Source organism: Marmota marmota, unplaced genomic scaffold (genome assembly GCF_001458135.2).
Source record: "Marmota marmota marmota unplaced genomic scaffold, marMar, whole genome shotgun sequence".
Taxonomy (NCBI): domain Eukaryota; kingdom Metazoa; phylum Chordata; class Mammalia; order Rodentia; family Sciuridae; genus Marmota; species Marmota marmota.
In genome coordinates this window covers 8151968-8171896 of record NW_026000051.1, presented here as the reverse complement: position 1 = coordinate 8171896, position 19929 = coordinate 8151968, and the positions used below count along the sequence as shown (strand labels likewise).

The window sequence follows — 19929 nt, the reverse complement described above, 5'->3', positions numbered from 1 at the left end:
GCAAAGTTCTCTATTCCCATCTCCACTTTATTATTTCTTATGTAAACATAAAAGCTAGTTACATCAAGGAAAAACAGCAAGGATTTTCTCTTACAACAAAGTAACAACTACCTTTCAAGGTCTTTTATATTTATAAATGCAGTAAATAAAAAAGCTGTTCACAAATAATTTTATCTTATCAAAAACAGAATCAACTAAAAGTGAATATTTTAAATGAAGAAATTCTGCACTTTGCTTTGCCATGCCTACATATTAAAAACGATTCCATTCACCTGCAACTTTTAAGACACATCATGCAAACATACTCACCTAGGAATGTTTTAAGATCACTCTGTTCTAGTTAACAGGAATAAATAATATAAATAACAACCATCACTTTTACAAAACACCCTTCCCCCAAAGCAAAAATCTCAAAGTGCTCACAAAAAAATTTTACAACAATTTTACAAGGCACACATAAACCTAAACATTTTCAACCAAATTTTTCTTAAACATCCAAGATAGTAAATGCCAATTCCTAAAAAAATTCAGTTTATTTTACTCTCTCTTCCCATCCCGAGCCCTCCCCTTCAAAATTTTATCCTAGTAAGGAAAAATAAGTACTTCAAACACAAACTATTCCTGAAAGGGAAATACTTTCACAACTATAAATGGTCACTTACTCAAATGGGAAAGAAAATTAAGCACTGAAGTATTATTTTATCCAGTGGAAGAAAAACACTACTTTAGAAAAATTCTGTATCCAATGGAGTATTTATATAGCAACATTCATAGACACAAAACTCTCCTCTCTTGCTTTCCTCTTTTCTCAGTTCTCAAATAGAATTAAATATAATATGCAATTTTAGACCTGGAAATGATCTTACAAATTATCAAGACCAAAATTATTATATATAAAATTAAAGAACATTAAAGGACAGGTGACCTGCCCAATGTTATTAAGTAGTGACCTGGGTAATAAAGTCAGTTTTTCTCATCAAATATGAGACTTAGAATCTTTAAAGTCTCCCCCCAGAGTAAAATTCTATGGAGAGTATCTTTCCCACACAAGTATCACAAAAACAATATTTTACATTTATAACAATCAATATGATTCTTCATGAAATTCTTATAAGTGGTACAAAGTATATTATGTTTTAAAATACAGGACATCAATAGAAATTAATTACAGTAGAAATTTTACATAAAGCTGAGGTAAGTAGAAAAAGCATAGAACAGCCTGAAAGTTAAATTTGTCCAGTCAGGCTTCTTTACTAAAAGTAGTTCCTGCATTTTAGAGGAGGTGATTTGCCCTGTGATATATTTTGATCTTTGTTATGACAACGAACATAAGTTTTGTATTATATGTAGGCAGGGACATTAAGAGAGCTGACTCAGAATATTACTCCTACTATAGTAATTATATGGTTTTGCTTTTCTGGAAATATCAAATAAAACTCTAAGAATGGGTAAGATTTTTGTTTAAAGAGCAGATAAAAAATGCATTAAATGAAAATATCATCACTAATAATTAACACTAGCAGCTATTCACATTTAAACCATTCATCTAGTAACAACTAAAATATATTGACAATTAAAAAGGAAAAAGGGAATGAAAATTGATACGTGCATGAATGAACCTCAAAGGCATTATGTTGCGTGGAAAAAAGTCTCAAAAGGGAATATACTAAGATTCCATTTATCTGACATACCAGAAAAGACAAAATTATAGTGATGAAGAACTACTGCCAGGGTTTAGAGCTAGGAAGAACTGACCACAAAGAGCAGCATGAATAAGATAAGGGAAGTGATGGAACTGTTCTATATTCCAATGGCAGTGGTGATACAAAAACTTAAAAATTATGATTTAACTGTATTAAGTAAAATCAATAGCCCCATTAATTATTCTAAAATATGTATAATGATAATAAAAATGAAAGTACTTTAAGGAATTTAACATTTTCTAAGGAAATTCTATTCCAAAGTGAATCTGAATTGTGTTCCTTTATAATTTAAAATAATAGGTATCTTGGTGTTTGTTTAGCAGAAAAGGAAAAATGTTCCTAGTAATACCTGTTCTTAAAAAAAAATGACTAGTAATGAATAATAGTGCATTTTAAAATTTATTTTCTTTCATCATTCTTATTAATTAAAGTTATTATATAGTTGGATTTAACATTTAAATTAATTATCTAGACACTACAAATCAGAATCTGCAAATACTGTCGGATCCTCGGTCATCAGAATAAAAAATATTTAAGTAAAACACTATTTCTCAAAGTGTACCACTGGGACTTATATGTAACATACATGACAAGACAAGTCCCATAACTTTTTCATGCCTCTCACAATTTTTTTGAACTGTCAGAAGTTCAGAAAGAATAACATGTGAGGCAGACATAAAAGGGGAAGGGATGGGGAACAATAAAATTATTACAAATACTGCATTTCTAAAACCTATGAGAATGATACAAAGTTTACAAAGGAAGTCCATGATTCCATTTATAGCAGATCTTGCCTTTTAAGATCAGGTCTAGATAATTTTTCACCACTACTTCTGCCATGAACGGAGGTTAAATGCTTTTTGAGAGCAGACTTGTGCTTGAAATCCATATCACAACAATGGCATTTGTATGGCCTATCCCCACTGTGTATGTTCAAGTGGTCCTGAAGAGTGCTTTTAGCAGTAAAGGTCTTCAGGCACACAGTACACTGAAAGGGCCGAATGCCCATATGCCCTCGAATGTGCCGGTTAAGATTTTTCTTCTGTGTAAATGTTTTCCCACATTGTAAACACAAGAAGAGTTTATGCATCTTAAGGTGGCGCAGGTAGTTTTCTACATGAAGAAACCCTCGCGGACACCTGGGACACTGGTGCCTCAGTGAATAACTCTCCTCTAGGTTCTGAATCTCACTTGCTGTACCATGACTTTCATCAGTATTCTCACAAAATAAACCCTGACCTTGATTCCCAGGAACTTCTGCCACTCTGCTCTCCACTGTAGAATTAATCAATGAATGCTGTGTTTCAGAGAAATACAGGCTTGCTTTTGATGAGGTACAAGGCTGTGAAAACTGCCCATTTTCTCCACTAGCTGTACTGATAGATTCTACATGAAGGATACAAATTTCATTGTCTTTAAAACCCACATCTATTGGGGATAGCTCTGGTGACTTCATTTCCTTTCTCTCTGATGTCAAGCTTTCTACTGTGGTCTGTAACACATTGTCTTCCTCTTGTTTAACATGGAAATCTATGTTTATAGGGCTATCTTCTGAAATTTCAATTATCTCACAGTCCTTATCAGAACTTTCTTCTTCATTCTTAACATCTGGATCAGAAGAGTGACATAGGTCAGCGTGTTGGTTGTTGTTTTTCATAGATAGATCAATTTCCAGATACTTTGACAAAGCTTCTGTGCACTTTTCCACAATGTGAACCATCTGAAGGTAACTGGCAGCAGTCAAATATTTCAAAAGCTCTTTCCTTTTTACTTCAAGTGCTCCAGTGTAGCAAGAGAGCAACAATTTTCTGCCAACTTCTGCACTTTGCAGAATGGTGATTCTGACATGTTTTGATTGTGTGAGTAAAAACTGATCTCTCATGAAAGTGGAACAAGCAGCCAATATCACCTTGTGCCCCTGGAACTCAGTGTCATTAATATAAATTGATACATCACAAAATAAATTCTGCTGCCTCAAGAGATTCATTTTCTGCAAGACCACATCTCCTTGCTGTTCAAACTGGAAGTGCAGAACATCAGACTCAGCAGCCATGGTCAAAATCTAAGCAGAATAAAACACAAACATTGATATAAGGATAAGGAACGCTTCTTTCCACTATGATAGTAAGAATAATTCCCTTCCTCTCCAAAACCCAAAGCTGAAATGGAAAAAAAAAACCCAAATTGTACTCTGGGTGGTAAGAGTGAACCTCTATATCACCATCTCAAAATCCAGAAAAGTATAATGCATTTGTCTATGACCTCAAGACACATTTCTCATATTGGCTAAATTTTATGTGCCTTGTGATCAAGAACACTCAATTTTTAGTATCCAGTAATAGGCAAAGTGATCACAAAAAAACTACACTTAGCATGATATCCCAAATTAGAAACTTTTATGTACAGACCTTCTGTTCCCCACGACTACTACAGTTCCTCAGCCCTGTTCACATGGATCATTGTAATGTTTTCCCCCAGGCTTCCTCAACATTAACAATCTCTTGTATAACCCTCCTGATTTCCACCCGAATTAACATCATCATCATAAATTAAACAACAAAAAAACTTCTGATTTAAGTCAACCATTGCTCTCCTTTAACTCCAGGATGGCCTTTAGGTTCTTAAAAAGAATGCACGATCCTTCGCTATTTAAGCCTAATTCACTTTTACATCTTGATCTCCCTCTACTAATCATACTCTTAAGTTCCTTAGATATTAAATTCTTCATAATCGCTCAGATAAAAACACCTAAATACACCTCTGCATAGTTATTACTTTCGCGTTTCCAGCTCCTTTTTCCAGCTCGTGATTAGGCTCCTTTAAACCTAAAACAAATGAGACTACAGTGACTCCTCCCACAGGGTCAGTCGCTCTCAGAGCACCACGAGAAGACGCCTGATTCCTCCACGTTTCTCCTGAGCATAGGAGCTACCACGGAGGGGGAAGAGGTCAGGCAACACTGTGGAACTAGCGCTGGATCACGGTGGACCAGACGATACCTCCGGCTCCGCGTACAGCAAGAGCCGAGTTTTCCGGGGCCAAGTCCCTATCGGCCGAGGCACTACAGCACCCGATTAGCTTCTCGGGGGTCGCGCACTGCCGCCCTCCTCCTCCTCTTCAGGCCTCGACACCTGGCGAATCGCCTTGGCGTTCACTTACCGACCCTGAAAACCGGTGTTGAGGCTTCCGCGGTAGCGGCTGCCGGGCCGGAAGGAGGACTTAGCCTAGGAGGAAACACATCCGGTGTCAATCAGCTTTATTGCTCACTCGGGGAGCCGCCTGGGCGCCCCGGAAGGACATCTGAGACTTTTCCTCAGACCCCCTACCTCCTGGAACGACAGAAAAGCACCCAAATGCCGGCGAGCCTCCTTTCTTCTTTCCCAGTTTCGGGACGCGAGCCATTCCCCTTCGTGAGTCCTCCCCAACATCCATGTAGGAGACGAGTATGAAGTTGGGTCACGGCACGTGCGTTCCAGTACCCAACGCCGGAACCTGTGGAGGGTCCTTGCGGATTATTACGGGGCGGGGTTTCCCTTTACGAGGCCATTTACTTCTTGAAAAGTGGCAGAGGAAAGGAGAAACTACCGTAAGGATCTGTATTCAAGATTGCCTAACTAATGCCATCACGATCTGGGCCCAAAGTCTGAAGATAGCAAGATAAGTTTCAAGTCCACTCCCCAGTGCCCACCCTCTTTGGTCTGTCAATCTTTTTCTTTTTTTGCTGTGCTGGATCAAATCCAGAGCCTCGCTCCTGAAAGGCAAGACTATCTAGCTACATTCCAGCCCCAAAAGAACTGGGGATAGAAGCAGCGGCTTTAACCATGCAAAGCATTTCTTCCCACTTATCCTAATTGGTTCCCACTCCTATAATCCATTTGTCTGCCATCAGTACTGCATTTATCATACCTGTTTTGATATTTGTGTCCCATACAGGAGGTATTTAAGATAGTACTTACTGATTTTGCTTTCCTAAAGTTTAGTACTTAGTAGGCATAAAATGTCTGAACCAGTTTTAAAAACAGCTGCTTTACCTCTCAGCCAATTCTCATGGAAATAGCCGATTCCAGTAATAACTAATTTTGGTTAACTCATATTTCCTTCTGAAAGTATATTCAGCATATTTGATTAATGTGCTTTAAAGAATAAGTATACTGGATTCATATTCAAGAAACCGAAAAAGCAGGAGGGGAGAGAAAAGAAAGTAAACCATTGACACCAGAGTTTTAATTGTCACACTTTTATTAAGGAAACTTCCCCATAATAAGTGAAGAGGTAGTTCATAGTATGTCTAACATACAACAGATTTAGAACAGCTAGTCATGAGCTGATATAAAATGTGTGGTTTGTTTAGGACAAGATTTTAGAAGTGGTGACACTGGTCACCTTCCATCATAGACCTAATGAAGAAACTAAAACAAATTAAAACCACATCTGATTTACCTTAGAACCACTTCAATTTGGAGTTTGTCTTTAAAATTAAATAATAAATAAATAACTGAGACACAGCCATTTTTAAAAACCAAACTGGAAAAGAGTCCTTTCTCCTTCTTAATTATGCTGGGGATGGATAAAATACAAATGCTGAAAGACTAAGATTTTAAAATTATTCTCTATAGGAACATGACTATGTTTGAAAGTCATCTTCCTGTATAAAATTTACTTTATATCAGAAACTTGACCTCTCTGCAACATAATCTAAGAAATATGTATAAGCTAAGAAGGAGAAAAGGCAAGTCTCACCAAAATTAGAAAATGTCTCACAGAAACAAAACACCTCTCCAACCAAGAATGGAGGAGACTGCAGATTACTTAGTGGTTTGTGCTTGCAAAAAGTGAGAATTAAAAGTTTTACCAAGAGAAAATCAGAAAAAATGCTTTAAGTGACCAAAGAAAACAAGGCAGTTTTATTATTCTAAGTAGAAAATCAAATTGAGACCACATAAGATTATAAGGTCCATTAGGGCAGGGACCATATCAAATCTTACCTTCATATCCTCAGTATATAGTACCTGGCAACAGTAGGTGCTTAATAAATGTTTCTTGAGGCTGAAGGTGTAGTTCAGTGGTAGAGCATGTGCTCAGCATGCACAATCCCCAGCAAAAAAAAAAAAAAAAGTTTCTCAAGTGACTGAACTAATTCAGAAATAGTCTCCAACCAGAGACCAATCATATTTGAACCCCTGCCTTTCAGTCTTCAAAAATAGTAACAAAAACAGGAAATGCATATGACCAAAGGAAGCATTCCAACTTGAAATTTTCCTGTGAAGAAATGATATTCAGAGAAAAAACCCAATACTGGTTGATACTCTAGTCTTACTGTTGCATAGAATTTATAGTCTTTGGATCATATACAAATCAGAATGCTAGAAAGCAACATTAGACTATAATAATGAGTGATGCTGGGCATATAAGGTACCTAGTGATCTTATCACTCAACTGTATTCTCAAATTTTTAAACAAAAGAAATTATACTTCAAATTTGACTCACATGTAAACGTTTCAAATTATGACCCATCAGACTATATGAATTAGCCCTTTTTTTGATTATCTTTGTATGCGTTCTATTGCCCAAAAATAAAAACAAAGTCCTGAAGAAAACGAAATAAACAGTTTTCCAGACAAATCAATTTCACATTGGGAGCCTTCTCATATTATTCTTACTTGCCTTTTCCCTCTCTAACCAATACTTAACATATCAGTCACTTGCTTGAGGAGAATGTAATACTTATCAAACTAAAAAATAATTAATGGGCTAGTGATATAGCTCAGTGGCAGAGTGCTTGCCAAGCATGCACGAGATGCTCTAGGTTTGATCCCCAGCACCACAAAAAATAAAATAAATAAGTCCCTTAGTGATATTTTGTTGGCAAAATCCAGGCTGTCTCAGAAAGCCAACAAGTAAACACAGAGGTGAAACAAACTGGGAGCTTTTTGCTAATGCATTATTCTCCACTGTGTACTAAATCTCTTTAAATCAAGGTATAATGGGAACAAGGAAGGAGATATTAATTTATATTTAGTCACTTATCGATTTTGGCCAGTCTTGGCCAGGACAGCTCTTGAGCTTTGGATGTCCCAACTTAAAATGAAAGAGTTGGAATAAATGATTTCTTAGGATTCTCTAAGTACTCTTAACCGTCCTATTGCTAATTCTAACTCAGGGTCTTAAATAAAACTGAAAATTCTATGCCTGAAATGTGCTTTGGGAGAAACAGTTGTTTTGTTTTTCCATACTAGAAGAGCAACTTTGTATTATCAAACTATTGAAAGTGGGGTGGGGTCCCTTTAAGAGGAGTATCTGAATGCAAAATTGTTCCAAAAGCACAAATTGTTCCTATGTCCCACTTAACTTTCTCCATATATTTTAGAAATTAAGATACATGAGGGAAGAATTAAGATACTTGTAGTTAACTGGACAAAACTCTATAGCCAGACTCACCTTTCTGATGGCTGAACTCTGATGTAAAGTTCAGAGACTCCTCAACAGCCCCCTTCTAGAGAAACCATTATTCTTTTGCACATTTCAAGTGTGCCTAAAACAATCATTATTTCAAAAGCATCACTAAGCTATGCTTTAAGAATATGGTCTCTTACTGGGATATGCTACTTGGAAGACCTTCCATGTGAGTACTGTTGTATTAATTGTATTTTTGTCCTTTGTTAATTATACTCCTCATGGTGATCTCTGTCTCCAGATGTGGCTGAAAAGATTGTACTCTAGTTTGTGTGAACAATGAGATGAAGTTGGGCTTCAATAGTGTTGAAAAGGGCATAGAACAACCAACGTACTTTTTGATAGCCAGCTGCAAGGCAAGTACAGATGGTAGGATGCAGACTCATTAATTTATCAGACATGGATGAATTATCAATAGGCAACCAGAGGGTTCTATCACATTCAGATCAACAGCAGTATTATCATATATCTCAACCTATTTTTTGCCCAAAAACAAAACTATTCACTTCTCTTAGCATAGCATCTATTAGTGGAGAGTGGGATGATATTGTTAATTTGTTGGTGACCTTCAGACTGCCTGGTAAAAGCCTAAAACAGTGTAAGTCTAAGACAACATTAGGTAGACAAATGGAAGTATTCCTTGGGAAAGGAAAACAGACATCACAGGATAAATAAAACATAAAATGGGAGAGATCAGAAGGAAGGCAAATCCACTCCAAGTGGTAAGTTGCCTGGTCTATTAGTGCTTTAACTCACCCCATACCACCTGCACAGAGGCTTCAGAGAAGTCAAACTAGCAAAACCACTCCTAAAAATACTCAAGACTATTGTCACATTCTCAGTCACTGCTAGTTGTGAGCATTAAGTCCCTACTCAATTCACACAAGTACTATCACTCCTTAAGTTCAGGACAGCTTGGGCCAGTTTACCTGCATCCAGGACCTGTGTTGCGTCAGGCTGTGGCTGACACCCTTTAGAGTCTGTGACTGTCGTACATGCAAAAGAATCAAAATCCACTGTGAGGTCTTGCACATTTCTCTCATTGGCATTATCAAAGCTGTTTTTGCCATGCAGCTGCTTAAGGTGTTTCCTCAAAACTGGCTTATGTGCAAAAACCATGTCACAATAGTTACACTTATGGGGCTTATCTCCACTGTGAAGGTTAAGATGATCCTGTAAGGAACACTTCTGAGAAAAGGTTTTCCCACAGATTTTACACTGGAAAGGTTTAATTCCGGCATGTACGCGCATGTGTCGATGAAGATTGCCTTTCTGAGTAAAAGTCTTGCCGCAGAGTAGACACATAAAGAGTTTGTGCATTTTTAAATGGTTGGCGTAGTTCTCCAGGTGACGAAACACCCTGGTACACTTTGGGCACTGGTGATGCCACTGTAAGCCTTTGTCTACACCTCGAATATTAGGCCCAAAAACATCTTTTGAGGTCATGATGATGTTATCACTGCCTGTATAAGAAAGGGCATAATTGTGGAGATGGTTTTGTTCTATTTCACTTACTCTGTTTTCCACAGTTGAATTTATCAGGGAGTGCTGGGGCTCTGATGAGTGTAAAGCAGTGGGTTCAGAAGAAATAAACTGGTTCTGATCTTTCTTACTTCTAACCTCAGATACATCCCCAATAGATTCTACCTTAACAATCTGAATATCACTGTCCTCCATATCCATACTGTCTTCAGATGGATGAATACAAGGTGAGTCCTGCTTTGGGGAGCCTCTGGCATCTCCCTGCTGTTCTTTTGACTGGGGAGAAGCACTCTGTGGTTCACATCCCTCTTTACTATCCATTGGTTGTTTTGGCTTTATAAACTTCCACAGGGCCTGTGTGCATCGTTCTACAATGTGGCTCATCTGAAGAAAACTCGCAGCAGTCAAGTAATTTACCAGTTCCATCTCAGGGAATTCCAGCACACCACTATAACAGGATAAGAGCAATTGTCTCCCCACTTCAGAACTCTGTAATATTGAGATTTTCACCTCTCTGGAATCATTCAGTAAAAACTGGTCTCTTAGGAAGGGGGAACCTGCAGCAAACACAATTTTATGCCCCTGTACCTCAATATCATCTATGAGAACTGTAACATCACAAAATTTATTCTCTTCTCTTAATTTGTTCATTTTTTGTAACATTGAATCTCCATAATTTTCAAACTTGAAGTGAAGGAGATCTGATCTTTCAGACATTTTGGCAGACCTAAAGAACAAAAATGTAAAAAGGTTGAATTTAAGGAAATTTAAACAATTAAGAAACCTGGATTTACCTTCCAAAACCAAATTTGTTGTCATGCTTTGTATGTATGCATATGAAATTTTCTTTGAAAGAGGAAGCTTTTGATGGCTATTAAAAATTGCTCCTTACCAATATCAAGGGTCAATTGCACCTAAAGAGTAGACATATATAAGTGTAAATAGCTGGGCATTCACTCAATTTTTTAGACATTTAATATAAGAATATATATTATATTGGATAATGCTAAGAATATTTATTCACTTCTCAAATGAGAATTCAGTCAGGTTTCAAAAGCAAACTAAAACATCCCAACCAAAGTAAAGATGAAGTGATTAGTTTCTTTTGTATGAAACTGTGGACCTGGGTCTCCTAAATCAAAATACTCTTCCTTTGCTTTGTATTTTAAAGAACCACAACAACATTGTTTGCCACATGCATTCCTGGACAGTCCCTTTCCTGTCTAGATCAATGTGAATTCATTTTATTTTCATTTCTGTTTTGTTTTTCCACTGTGAATACATATGAGTAATTCTGTGATAAAATGAAAAAGTTACAGATGTAGAGGGACAATGTTTGGCAAGTATTCAAACATATTTCTTTATTCTGTTCATTGTGGATAAATCTAAACTCTGTTTTAAGAACATTTCTTGAGTTCGGCACCTTGGTACATGCCTGTAATTCCCCTTACTCAGGAGGCTAAGGCAGGAGGATCACAAGTTCAAGGCAGTCTCAGCAACTTAGTGAGGCTTAAGCAATTCAGTGAGATCCTGCCTCAGAATAAAAAAAGGTCAGGGATGTGACACTTGGGGGATTCAATCCCTGGTACCTTCCAAACAAACAAAATCCTTGATATATAAAGAAAATACTTGATACAGAAAAGTCACGTGGTAGGAACATTAGTAGGAGTAATATAGATCTAATCAACCCCTTCTAGATTCTGTTCTTTCCTCTTTTTCCCTATTTACCTATCAGTACTTTTACATGGACTACTAAATCCGATTCATAAGTATTTCTATTGGCTTCCAGTTTCTATTCCCTCTCATACATCACATGCCATCTTTTAAACACATGATTATATCCGACCCTGCATGAAATCCTTCAGTGACTTCCTGTTGTTTCTTGAAAGACTAACCTCTTGAATAAGCTTGTTAACTAAACCTAATAATAATTAAGGCAAACATAGGCATAACCTTTTCAACCACAGAGAAAGTGTCTTTGCCAAAACCCTTTGCACAGGGCTGGGGGATGTAGCTCAGTGGTAGAGGACTTGCCTAGCATGCCTGAGGCCCCGGCTCTCTGATCCTCAGCACTGTTTTTTAAAAACAAAACAACAACAACAACAACAAAAAAACCACTATGCATATTGGTCTGTTGACATAGCAGTGCTTTTGGATAGTCTCCATGTTCAATTTCCACACTCCAGATTTTCTCAGAACTTGGCTTCCCACGTGTCTCTCTAAAGGGAAAAGATGAATTAACCATACTAATGGTCTAGTAGTCATTGTAAAGATAATAAACTGACAGTCTCTTTTCATATCTTAAAGTTCTACAATCTCAATACATCTGAAAATTCACCTTGAATTTTTTGTATTCGTCAGTCTTTTAGTTCAGTTAAATGAGACAGCTAGTTTTCCTGGCCTTATCTAAACCTAAGGCCAATCTCTGACATTTTAAGTTCAATAACACTGATTTTCAGAGGCTCACAGAATATCAGTTCATGATAACAGAGTCCAAGTTTTGTTCCTATTCCTCAGTACCTGGTATGAAAGGTCATTATTCTATTGACTCTACATCTTATCACATATGTTTCCTTAGTATAGAACACTAACTTCTAGCCAGTTTTTATTTCCTCTGAGAGGCCCTTCCCTGATCCCTTAGAGTAAAAGAGTTGTCTCTAGGGTCCTTAGCAAAGTATTTCTATCAAAACCCTAAAATACTTCATTAAATACTTCCTTCCCCTCCAAACTCTGGTTACATGGCATGAGGGAAACCTCCATCCTATTCAATGGACTAATGCTGGAGCCCATATCTTCTTGGGTGAAATAGTCTTTTCTTTTGCTCTAAATTCTACTTATTGCTTGCCTCATTACTGGCTAAACTCTCTTCTATTCAAACTGGTGTATACTCCCTTCACCTACTATTATATAAACACACAGCAGGTGACAATTTGTATTGGCTGAACCTATAGGGTTAATCTGAAAGTATTAAGAAGGAAGAATTGTTATGAAGACCATCTTATTGCCTGAATAGACATTACAAATCTGAAGCCACAAGGGCTTACAAAGGAATAAAAAAGGGAATGATGAGCAAGTAACAAAAGATCACTTAGAGAACTTGAAAACTCACTGGATATAGAGAATGAAAACCATAAATGTGTAGATTATATACCAGGTAGGTCAGCTGAATGTATATGAAAAATGGGAACTGGTATGGCACAGTTGATTAATAAAGTATATGCTTTCCCTCTGTATAGCATTCTGAATATATGGATAACAAATGATCACAATAAGTATTAAAAACTTCACTGAGAAAGAAGGGATGTAGAGAAGCAAATGTATCTAAGGAAAGGCAGTATCAAATATAGAGGAAACTAGAAGATACAGGAAGTATATCAGTAATCTAAAGCAGCAAACTCTTTATCATTGGTCAGTTTTAGCAATTGCAGTAGCTTAAAATGTCCACTGTCAAACTGGAATGGTGAATGTTGCAGTTGATGACAACCAGAAATTATAAAAAAGTTAAGTGGCTAAACAAAAATGGGATTCTAATTTTAAGAGTTCAGCTAGTCTTGACTGCTTTATAGCTGATCATGATACCCTCAAGTCAGTATTTTTCTACTCATTGTTTCCAACTACAGTGTGATAGCACTCACAGTTTTAGAGGGATAATTGTTCCTTGATACTCTAAACATGAGGAATGGTAATACAATTTCATTTACTTTTTATTCATCAGTTCTCAAGAAACTTACCATTAGTAGCCAAACAGATATCTTAGAAAAGTGCTTGCTTTAATCAATCTGCTATAGTCCAAGAATGTGAGGGAAAGTTACTCTTTTTAGGAAATTTTTCCAAATACCTGTCATTTTGCTGCACTGTCTCCTTCAAACTCTTATTTCCAGACCATTTAGTGTATCCTTTAATTGTTTCCTGGCATGAGTTCTCTTTTCAGTAGATTGTTAGTTATTTGATGGAAAGGACCAACTGTTGGTTATGCTTCACACAGTTTATTAAACAAAGATCAGCAGAATAATGCACTCGTAATGTTCCCTAAGGAATTATTATTGAGCGATGAAAGGAATGCTCTTTAGTATCATGATACTCTGTTGAGTACTTGGGGTAAAACATTTTTCAGGGGTTTGATTCCCAAAATAGTTTGGCCACATAAAACCAAAATTTAAACACTTTGTTTTGATGTTTTAAAAATAGGTAATAAGGAAAAAAACAAAAAAAAAAATAGGTATTAAAGGGCTGGAGTGTAGCTCATTGTTAAAGTAATTGCTTAGTATACGCCCAAGGTTCTATTGATCCCTAGGATCACCTATACAGATATGGCCACAAAATATGTAATACAAAAATTATTAAATTTCTAATAAACTAGCTTAATTTTTTATTTTTTAAAAATATTTATTTTTTAGTTTTAGGTGGACACAATATCTTTATTTATTTATTTTTATGTGGTGCTGAGAATCGAACCTAGTGCCTCACACATGCTAGGCAAGCACCCTACGACTTGAGCCACATCCCTAGCCCCTTAATTTTTTAAATAAGAGAAATAATAATACCTAACCTTTTCTGCATCCTTGTTATAAGCCAAGTGTAATTCTAAATGTTTTACCTAAATTGACTTGTTTAATCCTGAAAATCTCTATAGTCAGGTATCATTATTATCCAAAACAACTTGCTGAAATTAAGTAGGAAGTGTTAAGTGTTGGAGCTAAACCGTGTGCCCAAGCTGCATTTATGCCAAATTCCATATATGAAACTAAGCTAGATGCAGTTTTGCCTAAAGGATTATATTTTAACTGTATAATAGTTCAGATTTCTCTCCTCAAGAGTAGGCCAAGAAAATCTATTGAGCTGTATACTTAAGATTTGTATGCTTTTGTATGTTTTATTAATGCTTTAATACAAAGCTTATGTTTAGAAACAAAAACTACCACTTAAAGCCAAATTTGCATCAAGTATAAAAAATTTTAATGGTATAAATCATTTCTGCATTGGTTATATTCCTGATTGCATTTAATGTCTTTTGCCTTGTTATACCTTCCTTTCCCATCTAACTTTATTATTAGTTTTCCATCTTTTATATATTTACATTTGTTGATTGAAACTTAATACCATTTGCAAATAACACAAAACAAACATGAATATATTTGATTTCAGAATCCCCACCTGTAAGTAACTTCTAAGTATAGTAGTAATTATTCATAATATTCATAAAAATCACTTATACAATTATGGATTATAGTACGGCTCCTTGTAACTGAAAGAAAGCAAAGAATTCATCAGGTAGAATGGAGACATGGGCACCACATTCTGTTGATTCTTTCCTTAGAATGATTCCCAAATTCTCTTACTTGTTCTTAATGTCATTGCCACAGGTCAGGCCTCCTTACCATCTACTGCCCAGGTTACTGAGATTAAATCTAAATACTGGGCTGGGGTTGTAGCTCAGTGGTAGAGCACTTGCCTAGAATGTGTGAGGCACTGGGTTAGATTCTCAGCAACACATATAAATAAATAAAATAAAAGTCCATGACAACTAAAAAAAATATTTTAAAAATTTAAATACTGCTGATAACCATTTCTTTAACATCAATGTAAACAGAGATATTCTCACTTAAGATTACATTTTCTTTGCTTATATTTACACAGTCCTTCTATTAATATTTTAGAACAGAATTAAAATTTTCCCTTTGTTCAAACAGGAATAATCAAAAAGGGCTAATGAATAGCCTTAGGGTGGCCAAGCAGTGAGAAAGTACCTAAGTTTCTTATCTCAAATTCCCATAATAACTGCTAAGAGAAACTTTTCTTTCTGGATAATAAACTCCTAAAACCATGCTAGTCTATTTCCTTATTTACCTCACAGAGGGCCCTTATCCTTCAATTCAGCACTAACAGTGACCTGGTAGTCTTGTTTCTCACTAACATAATATGCCATTTTCTCAAATAGGCTGTATTATGCTGCAGCCTTCCTATCTGTAAACCTCAGTACTTTTCTTCTTTTGAGTGACTTTCATGAAGGTATATTCTCTTAAGTTCTCAATCGTTTGTCTTGTTTGGACTATTTTTTTTTTTTTTTCAGGGAGGGGGGAGTGCTGGGGATTGAACCCAGGAACTTGTGCATGCAAAGCAAACACTCTACCAATTGAGCTATATCCCCAGCCCTTGTTTTGACTTTCAAATATAATAAATATATATAGAAATATATCCTTTCCAGAAAAATTTTAATCATTGTAGATAAAATTCCTTTTACCGGGTGCCTACTACTCAATACTTGGTCTTTCCTGATGCTCATTGTTCCTATTTTAAAAACAATACTAATACATGGCTACCACAGAAAACATAAACATGTTTCTTATACATAAATTGTTTTGCAACTTGCTTTTTTCATCTATTCTTTTTGAGAGCTAATTGGGTGGACAAATATAGAGCTAGCTCATTCTTTATATTATTTCATTTTTTATAGTTGTAAATGGACAGAATGCCTTTATTTGTTTTATTTTTATATGGTGCTGAGAATGGAACCCAGTACCTCACACATGCTAGGCAAGTGCTCTGCCACTGAGCTATAGCCCCAGCCCTATTTTATTTTTTTTTTGGTGATGGGATTAGAACCCAGGGCCTTGCACAAGCTACATGAATTATACCACTGAGCTGTATCCTTAGCCCTAGTTCACTTTTTTTAAACTAATGTACAGAAGTAAACAAGTTTCTTACCTACTTACCTCAGTTTTCTTTTTTCTTGTGGTGCTGGGTTTTGAGCCCAGGGCTTTGTGCTTGCTAGACAAGCACTCTGCCAACTGAGCTATATCCCCCCACCCCAACCTCAAAAGTTTTTTTACTATTGTTTTGCTAGTCTTTCCTTGAGGATTCACTAAATTAAGTGAAGGAAGTATATCCTTCAAAGCTCAGTCTTGGATTTTTGCAATGCTTTTTCAAGACTTACTCAGAAAGCCTGTATTGTTTCTCAGTGTTTTATTATCCTCTTTATGTTAATAATTCCTAAACCCACATCCTCATCAGTAACCTTTACCTCAATTTAAGCTACTCAAAAGTGCCTGCTCTAGGCTATTTCTCTATTACTTAAAATGCATGTTGCCCACACTGTTACACTATATCAAACTCAGCCAATTAAGAAAAAAAAAATTATGGAGATGCCTTACAGAACAGTGACTGCACAAGCAAGGAAACCTTTCATATGATGTTATTCTAACAGATCAAGGCAGAAAAGATGAAGGCCTGAATAGAAATAATGATAATGTGGATGGAGAGAAAATAGATTTAAGAGATGTTTCAAAGAACTAATAATCTTGCCAGGGGTGGCTCATACCTATAATCTCAGCAACTGGAGAAACTAAGGCAGAATGGTAAGTTTGAATCCATCCTCAACCACTTGGTGAGACCCTGTTTCAAAACAAATGGGTGGGGGGTCTGGGATATGGATCGGTGGTAAAGAGGGCCCCTGAGTTCAATACTCAGTAATGCAATTAAAAAAAAAAAAAAGACAATCTTGGTTACCAAAGTGGAGAAGAAAGGAAATAAGAAAGTCAAGATGACTCCAAGCTATTTGAGTGATTAAATATCTTTGGCTGTCATTCAGTAAACTAGAGAATACTAAAGGGGATGAATCTGGTATTAAAAATAGTGAGTCAGAAAAGCCTACATAACATCATGATAAAGATTTATTAGCTAGGTGGATTTGGATTCATGGCAAGTGATAAATGAAAGCATAAAAGTGGAAGAAATAAACCTAAGTTGGCATAGAAGAGAGGAAAAAAATAAGAAATATATCACAAACATAAATTCATTACTTACCTTTTCAAATTGTGTCTCCTTCCAAGCCTCTCCATTTTTTTTTTAAGAATAAGCCTATCTTTTCTTAAAATTTTCGTACTTACTCCTTTGCCTCCCAAAATATTGTCTCTGCAAAGTAGTGGAGGCAAAACATGGACTCTTGAGCCATATTTTCTACAAGTAAAACCCTGCTCAACTATAACTATGTGACTTTGTGCAAATTACTTAACAATTCTGCTTCAGTTTTCCTGTCTACCAGTATTTAATTACTTTATACTGTGGTTACGGAGAATTAAATCAGGTAATTTGCAGGGGGAGGGGCACTGGAGATTGAACCCAGAGGTGCTTAACCACCAAGCCACATCCCAGGCTTTTTTTATATTTTATTTTGAGACAGGGTTTCACTGAATTCCTGAGGCTGTCTTTGAACTCATAATTCTACTGTCTCAGCCTCCTGAGCTGCTGGGATTACAGGTGAGAGCCACCACACCTGGCTAAATAAGTTAATTTTTAAAAAAAGCTTCAAATGTTGTATGTGATCTATAAGCATGTGTTAAGTAAATAGACAAAACCTGTCAGTTTTTATTGTGAAATCCCTCATATGCATTCTTTTCTGATTCCCACTTAACCAATTCTCCATATATCATTTTTATTTTTTAATTTGAGATAGGGTTTTGCTAAGATGCTGAGGCTTGAACTTGTGATCCTGCCTCAATCTCCAAAGGTGCTGTGATTACAAGCATGTGGCTCCATGCCCAGCCTAAAATTGACTTTAAAAGGTCACTAATGATCTCTTAATAATGAAATTAATCACTTTTTCCCCTTCTCATCCCTCAGGTGCTTTTGCATGAATTAATCGAGCTGAGTCTTCAATTCTCTTGATAAGTGGGTCTTCTTGGTTGCTAGAACCCTCTGTTTCCGCTACTGTACCAACTACTACTAGTTACAGTTCTTTTTCAGCTTCATAAAATGCATCCACTACCCTCCCCTGTCAAAATGTCCTTCTTCCTCAACACTCCCTTTTTGATGCCAGCTCTTCCTATAGCTTCCACCTGTATGCCACTGTGTTTTGGCCGATCTCCAGATGTACACTTCCAACTCTATGCTGGGCGCGTTCTGTGTGGCTATCCCATTAGATTTCAACGTGTACAAAAAGTGAATTTGTAATCTACACTAACCTTATCATTCAGTTTCTGATTATGGCATCATATTTTTCAAAAGACTAAAGTATATGAATGAGATTAGATTTGATACCTTTTTCTCCCTCAACATAAATTACCTATGGAGTCTTGACACTGTTATGTCAAGCAACCAATATTACTGTCATAACTCTAATTCAGGAATTTACTGCCACTCCCCAAACTTATCCTATTACCCCCTTTAAACTTAATTACAATAAGTACTTAACCATTATCTTTAAAAGTCCAGATTCAGTTAATAGGAATTTCTTCCTTATAGGCTTATTATAGAAAAAAAATGACTTTTTGCAATGAAAATCAGACTCATCAAAAAACTGTCATTAGAATTATACCTTTCACTGTCTGGCCCCAGTCTACTTTCCTCAAACTTCATCTTATGCACAGAAGCTCCCCCAGCCCCACCCCGATTTACTCTTTCACACATTACACTCAGTCAAAATAGTAGCACTCCAACTGTTCGTTCTAATTGAAAGCCTCTTCCACACTTTATCCTCGCCAAGAAGTATAATTCAGATGTCTTTCTAAAGTCTTCCCAGCACTTCTCCTTGAACAGTTCGTACATATAAAGCAAACTATCTATCCTTCTTTCTTTCCCTCTCTCTCTGAGGTGCACTTGTTTATATATGGCTCACACACTAGACCCTGAAAATTTTAACGACATTTAACGAATCCCCAGCGCCTGGCATAATGCCAACAATGTACAAAGTGTTCTGGCCACTGGCTGAACTGGGGAAATCCCATTGAAAGAGTAACTCGTATTCTCATGGGTTGGCGCTAAAGGCCTTGACTTAGGCAGGCTCCCGCAGATCGTTTACCCGGGCCTCAACTCTGGCACTTTCAACAAGACGTCAGGGTCCAGCATCGGGGTCAAATGTTGGGCCCTCGGTTGGGGTGTCAGGATGCGGTCCCTAGGGTATGTTCGGGCTCCCCACTCCAGAAGCAAGGAATGGGGAGGGAGGCAACGTGGGCCGGACTAAGGGCTTAATTAAGTCCCCTAGGGCCTAGGCTAGTCTCTTGGCCCTCTTTTTAGTGCAGGTCCCGGCCGATCCAGGGCCCCAAGGGGTTCCATTTTGAGACATCCCGTATCCCAGCCCGGTGCTCCGGCCGCGTCGAACTTACAGACCCGGGGGAAGGTCGCCGTCAGGATCCGGCACAGCCAGGAGCTCCGGCCCCTCGGGGCTCCGGGAAGGGGGAGGGGCAGGGAACCGGAGCCAAAGGGGGACCCAACGGAACCGGAAGGGCAGCCCTGGCCGGACAAAGACAACTTCCAGGTCCCATGGTCATCTCCACCAATCGGAATGCTCGGAGG

General features: G+C 37.1%; 2 protein-coding genes across 4 annotated transcripts; both read right to left on the bottom strand.

Annotated features, from left to right (window-relative positions):
• Positions 1-9: 9 nt before the first annotated feature.
• Zbtb6 (zinc finger and BTB domain containing 6) lies at positions 10-19835 on the bottom strand. 3 transcript variants are annotated; one of them, XM_015497613.2, is made up of 4 exons: positions 19740-19835; positions 5030-5195; positions 4863-4927; positions 10-3765 (listed from the first exon to the last, which is right to left on the bottom strand). In XM_015497613.2, the coding sequence occupies exon 4, from the start codon at positions 3754-3756 to the stop codon at positions 2482-2484; it is 1275 nt and encodes a 424-aa protein (XP_015353099.1). In that variant the 5' UTR covers positions 3757-3765; positions 4863-4927; positions 5030-5195; positions 19740-19835; the 3' UTR covers positions 10-2481. The 3 variants fall into 3 exon arrangements, with proteins under 3 accessions (XP_015353099.1, XP_048669080.1, XP_048669081.1); XM_048813123.1 differs by lacking the exon at positions 5030-5195 and having other exon boundaries at positions 19740-19806; XM_048813124.1 differs by lacking the exons at positions 4863-4927; positions 5030-5195; positions 19740-19835 and adding an exon at positions 4479-4832.
• On the bottom strand, positions 5925-19852 carry Zbtb26 (zinc finger and BTB domain containing 26). The gene is made up of 2 exons (XM_048813121.1): positions 19740-19852; positions 5925-10366 (listed from the first exon to the last, which is right to left on the bottom strand). Exon 2 carries the CDS (start codon positions 10354-10356, stop codon positions 9031-9033), a length of 1326 nt encoding a protein of 441 aa, XP_048669078.1. The 5' UTR covers positions 10357-10366; positions 19740-19852; the 3' UTR covers positions 5925-9030.
• Between the last annotated feature and the right edge of the window lie 77 nt (positions 19853-19929).